Here is an 18,969-nt window from a genome sequence, read left to right as displayed (position 1 = left end):
CCACTTCTTTTAGCCCTCCGTCCTCCCTCTAACACACTTTCCTATAAAGAAATTTGGGTAATCGGAAACCTTGGTGTAGACTCATTTGCATATCTCGTGCTTTGCGTTAAATAAAACTCCGTGCATTAACCAATTAAAGGATCCAAATACATTATTAAGTTTAAGAAATCACAGCTCTATTTTAGTAAATAACCTGACATTTGTTTAGAATTTTAAATGAATTATGTTTTGATGAAACATTTTCCTTACATCTGTCAGGTGAACGTAAGTGTTATCTCCCCTACGCAATGGTATTCTTTGTCAAATAAAATTCCGTGCATTAGTCAAATGTAACTTTCCATTTTTCCTTATGTTACATATAAGATGCCTCTATTGTATTACAAACGTTTGACAGCGAATAATCACTTTGTACAATATCAAAATGAGCCGTACAAAAAGATATTGTTTGAGGAAAAAAAGTCATGCTTGCAGGACTCGAACCCTCGAAGACGAAAACATCGATACTCGTGTATAATTAAGACCTACCCGTTTAGCCCACTACACCACTCCATTAGATATTGTAAAATCAAGTTTTTATACGTCAAGACAAAATCATGTGACTGCATTTTATTATGTAAACAGAATTCTTTCATTGTTGTTAATGCAACAGCATGTGAATGTGTATATGAATGAAGGAAGTGTGGCGTCCATTTCTGGTCAGTCATGAATAAATTCCCTGCTATAGATAGATCTCCTGAAACTACTGAGACGAGGTTATTTCAAACTCCCAAATTTACCGTTACGCCATATCTTTACAAGTATACAGCACCGTTTTCCTCTAAGAAAATTAAACATGTTCACAATTGATCCGACAATTAAACGTTACATTATTATCTTACCTCAAAATAAGGCATTATCTGTGATTACCATCTCTAGTGTGGTAACGAATGAGCCTCATTCACATATGTGTATTGAGATATGATAGGCCTCCTAGAGAGTTAAAGGATTACAAGAGAGTTATATAGGGTTATGAACATTGCCTTGTTTACACAGCTAAAGGTCCTAAAAATCATATCTACATTTCTGTTTGCTTTGGCTACTGACAGATTTACATGTTCACTGAACTTTAGATTAGTGTCTATAGTCACACCTACATCCCTTTCACTGTTGACAGTTTGTAGTTTGTGTACTTCCCCCTGATTGATGATGTTGTATGCAGTATCATATTTAACAGCACCTTGATGTCATTTTAGATGTTTACACTTATCAGAGTTTAACTCCATCATTCATGTTCTCGTCCTGTGGTTTATTGACCCTGTTTTTCTGTATCCATTGCACGATATATCTTTGTATCATCTGCAAACATTTCGGTAAGGTTATTAATGACCTCGGGTAGGTCGTTTACGTAGATGAGAAATAAGACTGGTAACCAGCACACTAACCTGGGGGAATCCACTTATGACTTATGCCTCCGTTGATGCCATATCCCTTTACTTTATGTAATAGTCTCCTATGGGGTACTTTGTCAAAGACTTCTTTTGTAATCCAAATACATGACATCCACTTACTTGTTTTGGTAGATTCTAATAGTTGTGTGGTGCAAGACTTGCCACTTCTAAAACTGTGCTGCTCCATGGAGAAAACGTTGTAGTTGTCCATGTGTTCTACTATGTCGCTCTAATAATTCGCTGGAGCAGTTTACCCACCATTGATGTTATGCTTATGGGCCTAAAGTTTCCTGCGTCTTTCTTGTCCCCCTTTTTAAAAATTGGTGTGACATTTGCTTGTTTCCAGGAATTCAAAAGACAATTTTATGCAATAGATTTTTCAAAAAATCATTTTAAAGGGCCCTTTATTTGGTCTGCAATTTCCTTTAGAAATTAGGTATGTATGTTGTCAGGACCAGCAGCTTTGTTTGCTTTCAATCTGTCAATAGCTTTAACTATTTTGTCTAAGGGCTTAGTCATAAACAAATATAAACTTCCAACTGTCAAGGGTATAATTATATTGTCCAACATATCTGATTTTAAAGTGAACGTGCACATGTACTATTTTAAGACAAGGAGTCACAGAATGCGCGTATATGCGCAGTCATGAATCATGTATTTTTAGGCCATGTCCATGCGGCAAACTGAAATAGGTGCTCAGCATACATGTACCTTACGCGCCATACCTCTTTATAAAGGGTAATTTTACTTTTCTTTTTTTCACAATTATATTTTTTTCATAAATCTGTTTTTTTTATACACAGGAATGAAGCGGATGTTCTGCTTTGGATATCCAATTATTTAAAATGGCAGAAAATCTATAGCTAAAACACTTAAATAAGGGTAGGAATGGTTGCTGGAAACATGTTAAGGCCTATATAAGAAAGCATGACTTCAAGCGGAGATACTTATTTCAGCAGGTTATAATTACCGTAAATAATTTTGGTTTAATTTTCTACATATCAAATGCATCTGATCAAATTCAAAATAGTTGACATTTTTATACAGCAAAATCTGACTAAGAGTATAAATTTCTTCATCTGGTTTAGCCCACGTGATTGTTATTCCATTTTAGTTCCATCCGGGACAGATGTTGCAAAGGTCATATCAAAATTAAAGTGTCACTTTTATCTGCCAGCGGCGTTACAAAATTACTAAAACTAGACCATTGAAGCTTGGACAATAGGTGCAGCTTGGCTTCGTCATTGCAATACATGCATTAGGTACACAATGTGGCCCACATTTCCTGGTCCAGTGACTGCTAAATTATCCTCATAAGTGTTATGTTTTATTACATATATTGCTGTGTGTAAGTGTTGTATCTCAAATATAAAAATAAAGAGAAGTAATGATGAAGAGAAATAAATATAAAAATACAGCGGGCCATACATGTGTCGGGATACGAACCCTGTACTTCAGATTGTTATACAATCGCTCTGACCGATTGAGCTTTCCGATCGTACAGTTAAAGCTAAACAGAAGTTAAGGGTAGATAACTATAAAAGGACAAAACCACATGTATAAAAGGACGGGGAATCCCGGATCCTTAGCCAGTCCGGCGGAAGGAACTATAAAGGTGTCCCGTGTGGGAAGGTCCAACCTGCACGTAAAAGGCCCCTTTGTGTATTGTCGTAAGAGTAGGCGCGTTAACGCCAGCACAAAGGATAGGAATAGGTTAGATAAAATTATTTTATTAAGATGATTAGACGGACTTCCAAAATATAGAACCAAAACTAGCCAACATAGAATAGGATAGGGTAACAGGACAGCCTGGATATGGTAGGCACGCCCTACTCCTACATCCGCGCCGTACTAGACATCTAGATACGATACGGTTAGCGACAACACAACACATTTACCAACTATTTGGACCAAGGAGTCGTCTCCCAAAATTTCACTAAAACTATAAGGATAGGATATAGTATAGGCGAGTAGTTTTTGTTTTTTGTTCTGATTCTCATATAACTATTGGTTGCTAAAGATGCAAACCATCTTTCCATGGAATTGTTGTTACTATAGCAAATACAAAATAAAACTGTGTATTATGACACACTGAGTAATTCAACCAATATGTCGGATTGCACAGGGTGTCAAATACGACAGGTTTCATTGTACCGACACACTTCACCAATGGTAATGTTTAATTTTGCAAGTTTATCACGCACAAGCAAAACAAGTTGTGAAAATTGTGAATAGACCTATTGTTATCTTGATTATCAATGTATACGATCTTGTTTTCAGTATACATGATCGCCATCTTGATTCAGCACTGCATGCTTGATTACCTCCCTTTGTTGAATGAATCGTGAACAAGTTAATACAAACAAATCACTTCTTTTCCTGATTCTGATTGCCCCAAACACTCAATTAAAAGGGAAATTAGATAGAATAGACGAATATCATGAAAGATTACCCCACCCCCCACCCCCACCCCCCGTTGCCAATTATGTTGTTTCTTTTCAATTTTACTTATGAACGTGTTACTCCACAGAACCTTTGATCGCTGACCCCGTAAACATACTCCCATATCTTAGAAGTTTGGTTATTGTCCATAATGTGCTTATGATGGTGACTGGCATATCTCTCCAGGTCCAACATTTTCCTTTATGGAAATATTATATCATTCATTGTAACTTTTGCTACATGTAACATACATGTACGTATGTTTACAGTAACCTCCTTGTAGCTGGGGCTATTCTAAATCAAAACAAAGACAAATGTAAAGGTGTTTTAACAAAAACACAATACAAAGACATGGGTTTTGGCGTAAATGGCTCACCCAAACAATGGGCCGCCAACTTTATTATTTGTTTTGTTTTTTATTTTAATTCTCTTTTAAATAATTTCTCTTTCATATTTAGTTTTCTGCTATTCTTAGACTTCTATATTAGAAATGAAATACCTTTTTGAAAAGAGCCATACCCCAAAACCACCAAAGATAGATAAGAACCTGCTGGAGAGCAGGCTACCCAATTGACCCTTATCCCCATTTAGGAGGAGGGAGGTAGGTTTTCTTTAGGCTCTGACCAGCTGGCAGTGTTGTCTCACCTCTGATCGTGCCCAGTTACATGTTAACAGAGTCCAGGGCTTTAACCATTAATGGGATAATGTCCCTAATCTCAGTACCTATTACCAGAAAACAATTTAATGTATGGCGTCTGATTCTCACTATGTAATATTCCACAAAATTGCACAGAATAAGGTCATGAACATGTACATGAACACTGGCTATTATAACTGATATAGCAGGTGTAATTGAAAAGCATGACACGGATTACATGAAGACTGTCTTGTTGGTACAGTTTTAATAAATGTCCTCCTATACCATTTGGAGCATTCCTCCTTCACAAGTTACAAATTCAGCAGCATTTTGGTGTGCAGGCAGGTAGAGATGCTGTAGTTACCAAGTACTTGGGACACATCGTGCTGTAATGTAAAATAAGAGTGATTGTAAAAATCATTGTTTATCAGTAGCTGATGAAAAGACAACTAGTGTTTAATTCTTTACTCAGGTTCACATACCCATCATAACAAAAATGCATAAGGTGAAAGTGATAAATAAGACTTAAAGTCTTTATCTTTATTTAAATTTATTTAAATTTGTTACTGTTGAGTATTACGTCACCCGAAACAAGTATACATTTATGCTTATAAGTAACGGACAATTTGGACGTAAACTTTACTATTCGCAAAAGGATATCTCCACTTTATAACCCCAAATACGAATAGTGGGAATAAAGAGATTTATATATTAATGAGAACAGGATTTCCCCTTGGGTCTGGTCATACCTGGGATTTTAGACGCTGTGTCAAAGCACGAAAACAACATCCCTACTCTATAATATGCGTCCTGTGAGGATGCCTCTGACGAATATTGTTTCTGGACTGATTTTGAGACGACTTTTATCGAACAAGTATATGATTGCTTACAAAAACACTAGACCGGTGAAATCCAATCTGATCACAAGGAAACTTGTTGCTTTACTTGGATGCAATATATGTGGCTCAGTTTTGAGGGTGACAGGTTTCGGATCAATCAGGTCTGTTGCATGTTTTTCATCCGTTCAACTGATGTACATTCTTTCTACGGTGTTGCAGTGGTAACTTTCCTTTGTAAGCGACGTTACCATGCTCTAGTCTGTTGTGGCGATGCCCCTGTGTATTATTATGAGTGGTGGTAACAAGCTTTAGTCTGTCGTGGCGATGTCTCTGTGTATTCTGTGTAAGCGATGATACCAAGCTTTAATCTGTTGTGGCGATGAGTATTCTGTGTAAGCGATTGTACCAAGCTCTAGTCTGTCATGGCGATGTCCCTGTTTATTCTGTGTGAGTGGTGGTAACAAGCTCTAGTCTATCGTGGCGATGTCCATGTGTATTCTGTACAAGCGTTGGTACCAGGCTCTAGTTTGATGTGACGATGTTCCTGTGTATTCTGTGTAAGCGGTTATACCAAGTTCTAGTATGTCGTGGCGATGTCCCTGTGTTTTCTGTGTAAGCGATGGTACGAAGCTCTAGTTTCTTGTGGCGACGTCCCTGTGTATTATGTGTAAGCGATGGTACGAAGCTTTAGTCTGCTGTGGCGATGTCCCTGTGTATTTTGTGTAAGCGATGGTACCAAGCTCTAGTTTGTCGTGGCGACGTCCCTGTGTATTCTGTGTAAGTGATGGTACCAAGCTCTAGTTTGTCGTGGCGATGTCTCTTTGTATTCTGTGTGAGTGGTGGTACCTAGATTTCTTCTGAATTTGTCAGAACTGCTTTGTAGAAATTGAAACTTAAATAAGGTAGAGAAAGTAGATTCACTTTTGTATGTCCAACAATATATCTGTATGTTTTGTCTGTCACATTAATGTAAGTCTAACGATACATATGTCCTTATTCTTCAACGTGGCTACTGCACAATACATGTATATTTATATGATTATTTCATTTTTAGCGTATACTAATTAAATACTTAAAACGCTTTATTCTCGCGACCGTTTCATGTAGCGAGTTAAAGCGAAAATTGATATCTCACAAAAAAATCGTTATTGACAGTATGCATAAGAGATTCAATGAGAAGATAAGGAAACCCCAATTGTATTTTAGTAGCTAGTATGACCCTTAACACACACTAATTGCCTTCCCATCGGCAGTCCGAATCTCGTGACCAAGTACTCACTTCCGGTGCACATATAAGCATATCTCTGGATGTCACTGACAATATAATTCGTCACTCGCCATGGATGGTTATTATATTGTGTCTGTTTTGGTTTCGCTGGCGTTCTATGGACAATGTAAGTATACAACATATATAAATTCATTATTTTTGAACATGTAAGCATATGCGTCCATGAAGGTTTAAGCCTTTGTTATCGAATTTCAGCGTATGTGAAATATCGTAATTGTCTGAAAAATGCCTACATCATGTCTCGTTATACAGAATATTATTATAATGGTGTGAACTTACATGAATATAACGAGTTGAAATTTCAAACAATGACGTCACAATGAGAAAGAAATGACGTCGTAAACATCAGAGTGATTTTATCAGATATATCCATGCTACAAATTAAAAAATCTTTTTAATAGTTTTAAAGAATTTAGTAATAGCTCGCCAAAGACAGCAAAATTAATTAAAAAACGGTTTTGTCAATGCCATATCAAACGGAAACGCAATGGAGGGGGGAGAGCTGCTGAGGTGCTCACACAAAAAACCGTTACACCAGATCATGTATCTGTGCCTGGAGTTGTGTAACAAGTTGTTCTACGTATAATTTCGTTAACTTAAATACGGTTCACCGACTACACGGAATCACGTGATATCTCCTGACGTCGTTCAAATGATATGTTAAAATGCGGACGAGCATTTCCCCGAAAAGCTACAATATAAACTGATCGCGCGCAGATAAACTTAATCAAAAGCTTAATGATCCCCGTACCACTGACAAAAACTGTAATTATACATTAGAAACATTTTTTTCTGGCATGACTATAGCTTTGATAAATAATTTATGAAAATATAGAGAATATCTTACAGCGTCTTCAGTAATACCGAATATATTTTACGAGTGTGGCCAATATTTGGACAGATAAATGCCTACTTATAAAGTGTATTTTTATATCAAGCAATTCCAGCATTCTTATGCGTACTCGAATTAAAGAGCTGTATCATGTTACGCTATACCACAGAGGCCAAACAAACTTATACGTACCAATATCAGTGTCGTGGTTAGGCCAAATAATGTATGTTTCAGGTAACTTTACTGAGAAAAATGGGGTAAGTCGGTAGTGATTTAGTTTTATTTCTATATTTTTATTGTGAGGAGCATCATTTAAGAAATTACAAAAGTCACCAAACATAGTTATTCGGACCAACTGTATTCATTTTTCATTATATTTTTTGGTCTTTAAATTACATTGTGGGGTTTAAGTTTGATTTTGATACCTGGCTGTGAAATACACGAAGAAAGTTGTAGTGATTATGCTTACGATTTTCATTGCGTTTGAATGGGACGTTTAAGAGCATTCAAGTGAGATAAAATTGCGAGGGTCGGAGGTTAAAACTAGAGTCGGTTGGGGTACCTGAAACATACATAAAATTTGTTTGGCCTTATATTACACACACATGTACTGTGCTCAAAAATCCATGAAGTAACACCCTACCCTGTGAAATTTACTTGGTATATAACTACAGAACATTTGGGCTGGGGCACTACCGTTGCTTGCCCCTGCAGGTCAGGGATCGAGAAAAGAATTTACCTACTGTTACATGTACCCATTACATGTTACGTAAGAGGCGATTAATGAGGGAACCCCTGCAGAATTGGGGATTTGCTTCTGTGCCCTCTTCTTGGGGATACAAAAGTGACCAAAATAAATCAGCTGCATCCATTGCAAGATTATGGATATTTTTATATCTTTAACCTCCTTTTATTTACTAGCGTTTTGCTTGACAACATCTCACTTTTTTGCTTTAATGCTGAACGTTCGTCCAGGTGAGGAAGGCAATGGGTTCTGTCCCCGGGCCGGGGCATACCGAAGTCCTTAAAAATGATGGTTGATATTCCCTGCTTAACGTTCAGCATTAAGGGTAATGACAACAACTGGTTCACCCGTTGTCGGTATGATGTGACCGGGTGGAATGCTTTCGGCATGGTATTTCAGAGATCTGTAGTTAACATTTTTTACATGTGAACTACATGCTTATAAGTAACGGACAATTTGGACGTAAACTTTACTATTCGCAAAAGGATATCTCCACTTTATAACCCCAAATACGAAAAGTGGGAATACAGAGATTTATATATCAATGAGAACAGGATTTCCCCTTGGGTCTGGCCATACCTGTGATTTTAGACGCTGTGTCAAAGCACGAAAACAACATCCCTACTAATATGCGTCCTGTGAGGATGCCTCTGACGAATATTGTTTCTGGACAGATTTTGACACAACTTTTATCGAAATTTATCGAACAAGTATATAATTGCTTACAAAAATACTAGACCGGTGAATTTTCTTGCTAGATCTTACATATTAAAAGAATTTTAACTGAATGGATGATTGCGGGAACTAACAACTAAACATCTAAATGTTTAATGGGAGAGTTCCCTTCATACAAAACATGTGCAGGTGTTTTATACATTTAAGTTCCAGTTTGATTCCCTTTGTGCATACCGGAAGTTCATTGTTTTTCAAAGTCCATATCCATATATTCCTCCAATGGGATTTAGAAAGAGCTTTGAATAGTGGCACAGTTCATAATATACACACTTTTCTTATTATTCAATTTGAAATTAACCAGCGTCCTCTAAATTTGAAAATTCATAAATTAAGGCGCTTTACGCTACCGCCCCTCTGTTTCTCCAGTAGTTTAGACAATTTAAACGTTCAACTTTTTGACCCCCAGCATTACCTATGGATGAAACAGCTGTATGATGCAGTGTGACTCATTTTTGGCTTGCGGCGTTACTGAATTTTACAAATGTATCACATGTATTTGTGTTATACGTTTATCTTTCTATCCACTATCAAGTCGGCATCAGATCCGCGCTATCACAAGAGGCAATTACACAAACCTACCCTGTCTCCGGCCCACATACACACATGCAAGCTCACACAACACACATATGGAGACACGTCCTTAAATGACGTTAGCTGTTAATAGGACGTTAAACACAATAAAACCAAACCAACCAATCATCTTTCTATCCAATTTTATAAAAAGATCGCTTACATCAGTCATGGCGGTACATTGCATGCCGATACAAAGATCTCTACTGTTACAGTTTAGGTTTTTGTTCAGGGTAACCCGGATGTATACTTCGTACGTATATATAACTATACACAGATTCAAATGAGTAAAGTTGGGAGCAAACTTAACTTGGTATCTAGTGCACTTTGTGGTGCACATGTAGTGAACATGGTAGTACACTTGACAAAACATTGTAGTACACTCCAGTTCACTTCAGTGTTAATTCAGTGCACAACGATGTAAACGCCAGCGCACTACAGTACTTACCCAAGCTAAAAAAAACCTGAAGAGCATATTTCAATTATGTATTTATAATGAATGGGTTCTTTCATGATATGAATATATAATGAATAAGGAAAAAATGTTTAACTGAGTATTACATTATATTAAAAACTCTTTTTTCTGATTATTTTATCGTTCAACTGGGTATATGTAAAAAAGAAACTGTGCTTCCTAATTGTTCTATACATAAGCAAAACGTGTCAAATCACTTGAATTGTAAATATGCACGTATTTGTAAACATATTTAATATAAACTGAAGTAGGGTTGTGTAATACACGCGTATCTCGGGATTCCCACCATTCTTCTTCAGTCAAGGGTCAGAAACATCCGGTCACACACTGTTAACATGTTTACGTAATACAACATTGAGTCGTGGATGGATTTGACAATTAATTACGTAAGATCCTGTTATAGACTAAGGCGTTAAGGAAGCTCCGTCCTTTCGAAATTAACCAGCTTTATAGTTATGCAACTATGTAGAGAGTATTATATGAGAATGAAAACATTCCAGAAGAACGAGGATTTGTTTATCCCCTTTCCCCTCTAAAAAACCTCATATATTTTCAATTTGTTTGGGTGTGTGGCATCGCTCGGAACTATAACAATAATAACAAAATATAAAGGAAACATTGCTTAACCCAACCAATATTTGTTTTACCACAAAATATACAAAACAGGTTGCACAAGGTTTTTCTATTGAATTTATTTTACATTGATTCTTTTTTATTTCGGAGTTGTCTTCCTTGAAAAAAAATCGGATTTTATTTGCAGAGGGATAACCTTTTTTTAACAATTACAGTTATCTCTCTACAAATATATATATAAAAAAAAACATTTGGAATTGAAGTAACATTATGATATCAAAATTTTCCCTTTGACATAATTGTACATATAAGCTGAAACAGAGTTTAACAAATACACGCATTGTGCATGTCTGATGTGCTCTTGAGTTTATTTTTGCTGATACAGGAAAAGGGTATGCTTTTACATAATGACAATAAAAATCGCCTCGTATGAAAATAATTCATATCCTTATGGTATAATATGTAAACATGTCGGGTATATGTACATGTAACCAGAGGCTATCGCGTGGTTTGTGGTTCTCATGTGCAACCCACGAATACATTTTCATAGGGGTTTTATGTCTCATGTTTTACAAAACACTGTATTTTCACAGAGTTTAGTGCACTTATATTGTACTCGCTCGACAGCAAATATCGTAACGACCTTGTAAACTGGTGTAAGCACTTGATATGTACATGTGAGGCCGTACATGTAGTGATCTGGAAGGATTTTAGGAAGACTTAAGGTTTAAAACACTTTTAAATGTTCACACTTGACTTTTTTGAAAAAGTCACTTCATTTAAGGGAATTAACAAGAATGTTCGTTTGAGCACAGAATTCATGCTTGAGCTTGGATGAATTATAATAAACAGTGTTATTAATGCCGTCTGTGTCGGAGAAGATCACTTCCACGATCTCACATTAAACATCTTAATTGAAAATATTAATCAAATTAAAACTTGCCATCTTGTAAATATATATTTTATTATGCTATTAAGAAAAGCTTTATATAAGTTGACAACTTGTGCCCCATCCCTTTTGTATATTAGATGCAAATAAATGATATGTTTAAATCAAAGTTCAGAATTGAGCGTTCATTTAGACGTGGATTCAGTACACTTACTTTTTGTAAAATGTTTAGATCGCCAGTTGATACATGTACGTGTATAGTTGGATCATATTTGTATTGAGATTTCGAAAATAAGCATGCTAAAGGAGTATTCTACTATCACCTAATTCAGGTATTGTACAAATGTAGTAGTTGTTCGTACATGTATTTGAAGAGCTTTTAAGCGATGGGATTAGCACCATTCACAGTAAAACATGTTATGATTGAATGCGCTGATTTGCAACAAATACTTGACACCCACAAGGTGCTGCACAATGAGCCTTCGATTTTGCTATGACATATTCCAGGAGAATCGAGGATGCTATTTGGAGTACTGCAGCTTTAGAAGAAATTGTAGTGTAGGATATTACAGGTAGGATTGGAAAAGAATACAAAATGAGAAAATCATATTGTACATTTGTTTAACAGGCAGTGGTCAGCGATGTCCAACAGACTGGATGGACGGTCCGTTGAAAACAAACTGTTACTATTTCGGAGTGGGCGTGCCCAGGAAAACATGGTTTGCTGCTCGGGATCACTGCCAGTCATTTCAGGCTGACCTTGCCAAAATTGATGACGTCCTAGAAAAGGTGAATAATTTCGTTCTTTTTTGTGTGTGACGTAATAATCAAATGACGCGCCATTGATGCTTCGTGTTCGTACAAAAAGTGTTATTGAAACTCCTTTCACTAAAAATTACTTGTATTTAAAAAGAAAATATCTGTCCATTTTCAAAAGAATTTCCCTGCGAATAATAAATCATTCTTTTGATCACAACAAGAGTTAATAGGAAATGTATACGCGTCCCACTCGCAGAATTGTCGTTCCTTACTCTAGTGCTAAACTTGTACATATTTCGAATTTTCTTTCGATGACGTTTCATTTTTCATTTACCTGTTCCTAGAATTGGCTGCTTGAGAAAATCAAACAGTTGTCAAGTACGTACCCCGGGGAACAGGAGTTCTGGCTCGGGCTCACAAACACGGGGGAAAACGAAACAATCTGGAGCTGGCCCGACGGATCGGCCCTCCCCGACAATCTCCTGTAAGTTTCGTTGATGACTTACGCAACTAAATTATTTATTATATGTTTTTACTAAATGTCCGACCTGGTAGCTTTAATGTTTAAAGTTCAACACCAGTGACAGCTATCTATCTTCATAGATACATACCTGACAAAGCATTCAAAGGGCATTTTTGACAGGTTTAATGGCATCAAGAGTGTCATCGCCACCGGAAGATGACAACCGGAAGTTTACAAGAAGAGCCGTAGATCCAAAACAAAAACGCCGATGGGTGTCTGCCCCTGTGCAAATCCACAAACAGATATTGAAAACAAAATTGTATATCCAAATTATACGTTTTTCACTCACCAGTATGTCATCCTTGATCATTAAAATTCCCCAGAGGCTCTGTAATTAACCGGATCTAATTTTAGATTAGAATTCAAACGGAACCATTTTGTTTTTAATTTTCTGTTTTGTTTGTTTATATTTTTGATTTTGGTTATTTTCATCTGTTTATTTTTATTTTCATATGTTTCTTTCTTTTCATTTGTTTTGTTTATTTATTTGTTTTAATGTCGTACGAAAAAATGTACAATCACACATATATATATATATGTTCTACAATAATTGGGTTGTATAGGCGGTGGGGATCAGGGGAGCCAAGCGATCCAGTCACAGAGAGGTGTGCCGAGATCTGGGATAACCTGCTCAACGACAAATCATGTCTGACGCCAATTGAGTATGTCTGCGAGCGATCCAAATGTGAGTATGTACTCATCTGAGTACAGGCCCCGTTCAGGTTCTTTGATGTGAATTGAGCACATATAATAACAATAATAAACCATTAAATGCAAGTTTTCACACCTGGATACATTTTGTGTAATTTGTTAGTGACCTTGATGTAAAATCATTGCATACACATGAAAGCTGTGGAATCTAATTGCAAGTTTTGACAATTGAGCACGCCTTGAAGCGATGTTAAATATGGATCTATTGAGCACGCCCTTGAGCGATGTAGAGTGTGGTTTATCGAACACGCCCATTGAGCAATGTTAAGTATGGTTTATCAAACACGCCCATTCAGCAATGTAAAGTATGGTTCATACAGCAATGTAAAGAATGGTTTATCGAACACGCCAATTGAGCGATGTAAAGTGAGGTTAATTGAACACGACCATTGAACAGTGCAAAGTGGGTTTTATTGAACATGCCCTAACATATGTCATGGAAGTAATAGTTTTTCATAACAATATCATTTTTTTACCTGTTGAATAAGATTATTTTATTTTATTAGTAATTCCCCTGACCTGTGACGTGGATGATGGGTGGCAGTACTACTCTGGGTCCTGTTATAAATATATACCAGCATTCAGACCATACAATCAGGCAAGGTATGTATAAATACCGACGTTCAGACCGTACAATCAGGCAAGGTATGTACAAATACCGACGTTCAGACCATACAATCAGGCAAGGTATGTATATAGTTCGGCGTACAGAGTGTACAATCAGGCAAGGTATGTATAAAAATCGAGTTCAGACCGCACAATCAGGTAAGGTATGTATAAATACCTGACGTTCAGACCGTACAATCAGGCAAGGTATGTTTATATATATATCGACGTACAGACCGTACAATCAGGCAAGGTATATATATAGTTCGGCGTACAGAGTGTACAATCAGGCAAGGTATGTATCAAAATCGAGTTCAGACCGCACAATCAGGTAAGGTATGTATAAATACCTGACGTTCAGACCGTACAATCAGGCGAGGTATGTTTATATATATATCGACGTACAGACCGTACAATCAGGCAAGGTATGTACTGTACATATTTCGGCGTACAGACGGCACAATCAGGCAATGTATGTATTAATACCGACGTTCAGACCGTACAATCAGGCAAGGTATGTATATATATATATATCGACGTACAGACGGTACAATCGGGCAAGGTATGTATATATTTCGGCGTACAGACCATACAATCAGGCAAGGTATGTATAAATACCGACGTTCAGACCGTACAATCAGGCAAAGTATGTTTATATATATATCGACGTACCGATCGTACAATCAGGCAAGGTATGTATAAATATCGAGTTCAGACCGTACAATCAGGCAAAGTATGTTTACATATATATCGACGTACAGACCGTACAATCAGGCAAGGTATGTTTATATATATATCGACGTACAGACCGTACAATCAGGCAAGGTATGTTTATATATATATCGACGTACAGACCATACAATCAGACTAGGTATGTATACATATATATCGACGTACAGACCGTACAATCAGGCAAGGTATGTACATATTTCGGCGTACAGACCGCACAATCAGGCAAGGTATGTATAAATACCGACGTTCAGACCGTACAATCAGGCAAGGTATGTACATATTTCGGCGTACAGACCGCACAATTCGATCCTTTGATGTACAATAAGGAGCTTTCCTTTTTCTGTACAATCAGCCAAGGTATGTATATATTTCGGTGTACAGACCATACAATCAGGCAAGGTATGTATAAATACCGACATTCAGACCGTACAATCAGGCACAGTACATGTATGTATATATATATATCGACGTACAGATCGTACAATCAGGCAAGGTATGTATAGATATCGGCGTACAGACCGTACATTCAGGCAAGTTATGTATATATACCGGCGAACAAACAGCACAAACAGGCAAGGTATGCATGTTTAGTATTTCTAGTTCAAAAATAAATAAATGTCTATTATTTTCATGAAATTCTACAAGATTTCTTTGTTAAGGGGGAAAACCTGTTAATACATTATCTTTGAAGAAAAATCGAATTGTGAGTCGTCGTGTTAAGCAAATATTGCAATATCACAATTCGTGATAACCACGTGACAGAATGCAGTAAGTGCTGACTACCTGTACTTGGTTTCTTCCGTTAGACAATCCTGTCTGGATATGGATGCCAATTTAGCAACAGTTACGAATGACGACGAACAGAATGCGGTCAACCACATGGCTACCATGGTAACAAGTGCACAAAACGCATGGATTGGTCTACATATGATTAAAAACGTGAGTATATTGACTTGTATGATGTAGCATCAAGGTCATGGAAAGCAAACTTTGTATAGCTATTTCTGTGTTTGGAACATCTTCGAACCCATGTGCTCTTTTCTCGATACAGATATCTTTTCTGCTGTCCTGTCGAAATCGAACTCTTGCGATAAGTCATTTGATTGGTTTCTGGTATAAAAACCTACCGAATCGCTAGGCTAATACTTGAACTTTGGATATTACTACTTATTGTATTTGTATTATTTTGTCTTTTAATTTTTTGTAACAACAGACATGGGTTCTGACGAACAACACCAAACTGTCACCAGCGTCCATGCAGTACTGGCAAAGACCGCCTAACTTTGGGTACAGTATACACTACAGGATGTAGACATGTGTATATATATTCGTTTGATATGCTATTCGCTTGAAAAGTTTACTTTTAAGGTGTGAAAAAATAACTTTTGCAGCTTCACATTGCAGTGCATAGATAATTAAAAACAGTGTTAAACGTAACACCATTTGGTCAAGTATTGAGTTAGGAGGCACGGAAGTCTAGTGGTAGGACGCCGGACTTGTAACCGAAGGGGTGCGGGTCCAAGTCACATCACGTCACGTCACTGTGTTGTATCTGTGTTGCATTCCGCTTGTTCCAGTCAACTCAGCTGTAAATGAGTACTTGGTTGCATTGGGCAGTGCTGGAATCGTTGAATGCTAGCTGTGAGCGCTTAAATGGCAACATCGGCTGTATGCTCCTCATTGAGTTGAGGAAGATGACCAGGTATAACAATTTGTTGACCGCTTTGAGACGACCTACGACCAAACGTGTGATAAAACTGTATATAAAGACCTCGAATTATGAATTATTAATATCATTATTAGTTTTAGCAACCTCTTTTATGACAACATCGAATTGCCGCTCCAAGACCTACAGGAAACAACGCAAAGAGCACGAGATACGTAAATAAAGCACAGTTATCTCCATTGTGTAGTCTATCGACCCAAAATACTGTTAAAAAAGCAGAAGTTCGGCAATAACTACTGCACGTGAATGTTTTCAAATAAAATTTTGTTGGACCTTAGTCATATAGTTTAAGCAGTCGAAGACCAATCCTAGCTTAACATCAAGTTCAAATATTAGGGATATGGTTTCATGAAAACTTTTGATCAAAAGGTATACCGATCCACAGGGAACGTTAGAGAAACACGAAAACTATTTTGTTTTGAAGAGACACATGCGTACATATGTATCACGCCGCGCACCAGGGGAGTAAATAACGGAGCTCTGTTTGAACTACGATAGTTGTTAAAGGTTGAACTCAAAAATAATCTACATGAAGTGATGTATTCAAAAAGGAACCTAAACACAAACATGTCATAGCAAAATCGAAGGCTCGGTGTGCGCCACATTGTTGATGAGACAAGAAGACTAGTTCGATCCTTTGATGTACATCAAAAGAATCTAGCGGTCACGTAATGGTAAAAAATGACAGGCTTTGAAGTCGGCGTCTCTACCTGAGACCAATCAAACAGCTATCTTCGAGCCTTCAATTTTGCTTTGACATAGTCCAGGGGGGTTGAGAGCGTAAGTGAGTGTAACTCCTGGGTATCGAGGATGATTAAAACCCCTAATTATATAAAATCCAACAATTAGAGGAATACTGGTTAGTTTCAAATTAATACTAACAAGTAACGTGTGAAGATTAAGAAGTGTGTCACTACTCAATAGAAGTAAATGTGGCCATCAAGGTTACGGCAAACATCGGGGTCAAAGAAATCCACCTTGTATCTTGAAAGTTGAACCTAAGACGTGCGGTAAAATTAACAGCACGAATTACACTGACCATATAGCTGTTTCGTTCGTAAAAGAATACACCACTTATTAGTATGTGGAATAAATGCGAGAAAACGAAATAGGAACTATGTAACAACCTGTATGTTGCATTAATCTTGATAGTATTTTTCCGGATGTTTTTATCCGGATTGTATTTATCCGGAATGTATTTATCTGGATTGTATTTATCCGGATTGTATTGAGGGACTTTGTTACTACCTTTATGTTACATTAATCTTGATTGTATTTGCGTTATCGGGCGTATCAAAGTCAAACCACTACACAGCAAAAATGTAACAGACAATACATAGTATACAGATTGTTATACACCGATATCAAAACACTCGATAATGATGCGGTTACTGACAATAATAAACCATACAAAATTAGGCAAAATCGAAATAAAATACTGTTAAGTTCCTGTAAGCTCCTGGCATATATATTTTTACATGGACATACCTATTTTCAAAAGCTGATATTTCCCAGAGATTTTTTCAGAGATTTTTATTATCACTCAGGCACACTATTGTGCGCAACAAGAGGTCATCATAAAGTACAATATAACAATGATATGGTTGACCGTAAAGCAATCATCTTACTATGCTAGCGTACAATAATATAGTGGAAACTATTACACTCTTCATACAATGATAAACACAATATTACACTGTACTATCATACCTTATTATAATAGACAGTATAACGCACTGATCATACAATGACACTCATCATACACTGTGATATACATTATTACACTCATTTTACAATACTATTACGATGGTATAATACATAGCATTACATTCACACATACCGTGCGTTCACACTATGGTATAGCAGGCACTGTTGCATCCATCTTACAGTACAATCCTACAATAATATTATTACAGTATTACACATATATTACTCGCACTCCATGATACATATATTATAGATAGTATACCACACCATACAGTGCAATCATACCATGGCATAATAGTGACTATACTACTCATCATACCATATAATATTACAAAGGTATAATAGACAGTGTTACAATCCCATCATACAATACTGTAATAGACAGATAACAAACAAACCATGATAAGCATCGTTTAAATAGTTTACTATCATTTGTCGTCTACGATTCGCATTTTTAAAATAGGAAATTTAGCATTTTCTTTTATCAGTTTCCAACATCTAAAGACATAAATCTGATCGCTGGGCGAGTCTGTCTAACTATTTTTTGTTGCGGGGACAAAATGACCTTTTGCTGCTTTTCTTTTGAGAATTGCAAATTTTGGATGAAATCCATTTCGTCTTTTCGCGAAGGCACACACCCGTTCATTTGTTTTCCAAACACATTCGCTAGTTATATATGTATCATTAAACCTGCTTTTTAATCTATAACTTACTTATTTACGCCTTTGGTAGTGTTATAGAAACTGTAATTTT

The 18,969-nt window shown here is 36.7% G+C and overlaps 1 protein-coding gene across 1 annotated transcript in view; it reads left to right on the top strand.

Annotated features, from left to right (window-relative positions):
* The first annotated feature begins 6,632 nt into the window (after positions 1-6,632).
* LOC110448159 (macrophage mannose receptor 1-like) overlaps positions 6,633-18,969 on the top strand; it is a 57,942-nt gene continuing 45,605 nt past the window's right edge. Inside the window, exons 1-7 of the mRNA XM_021494262.1 lie at positions 6,633-6,739; positions 12,081-12,241; positions 12,556-12,695; positions 13,298-13,419; positions 13,952-14,048; positions 15,590-15,722; positions 15,997-16,070. Of these exons, the coding sequence (XP_021349937.1) occupies positions 6,685-6,739; positions 12,081-12,241; positions 12,556-12,695; positions 13,298-13,419; positions 13,952-14,048; positions 15,590-15,722; positions 15,997-16,070 (782 nt within the window). The 5' untranslated portion in view covers positions 6,633-6,684. The remainder of the gene's footprint in view (positions 6,740-12,080; positions 12,242-12,555; positions 12,696-13,297; positions 13,420-13,951; positions 14,049-15,589; positions 15,723-15,996; positions 16,071-18,969) is intronic.

The sequence above is a fragment of the Mizuhopecten yessoensis genome, unplaced genomic scaffold (assembly GCF_002113885.1).
Source record: "Mizuhopecten yessoensis strain PY_sf001 unplaced genomic scaffold, ASM211388v2 scaffold419, whole genome shotgun sequence".
Lineage (NCBI taxonomy): Eukaryota > Metazoa > Mollusca > Bivalvia > Pectinida > Pectinidae > Mizuhopecten > Mizuhopecten yessoensis.
The sequence above is the reverse complement of the archived record's forward strand: the minus strand, read 5'-3'. Positions and strand labels throughout refer to the sequence as shown.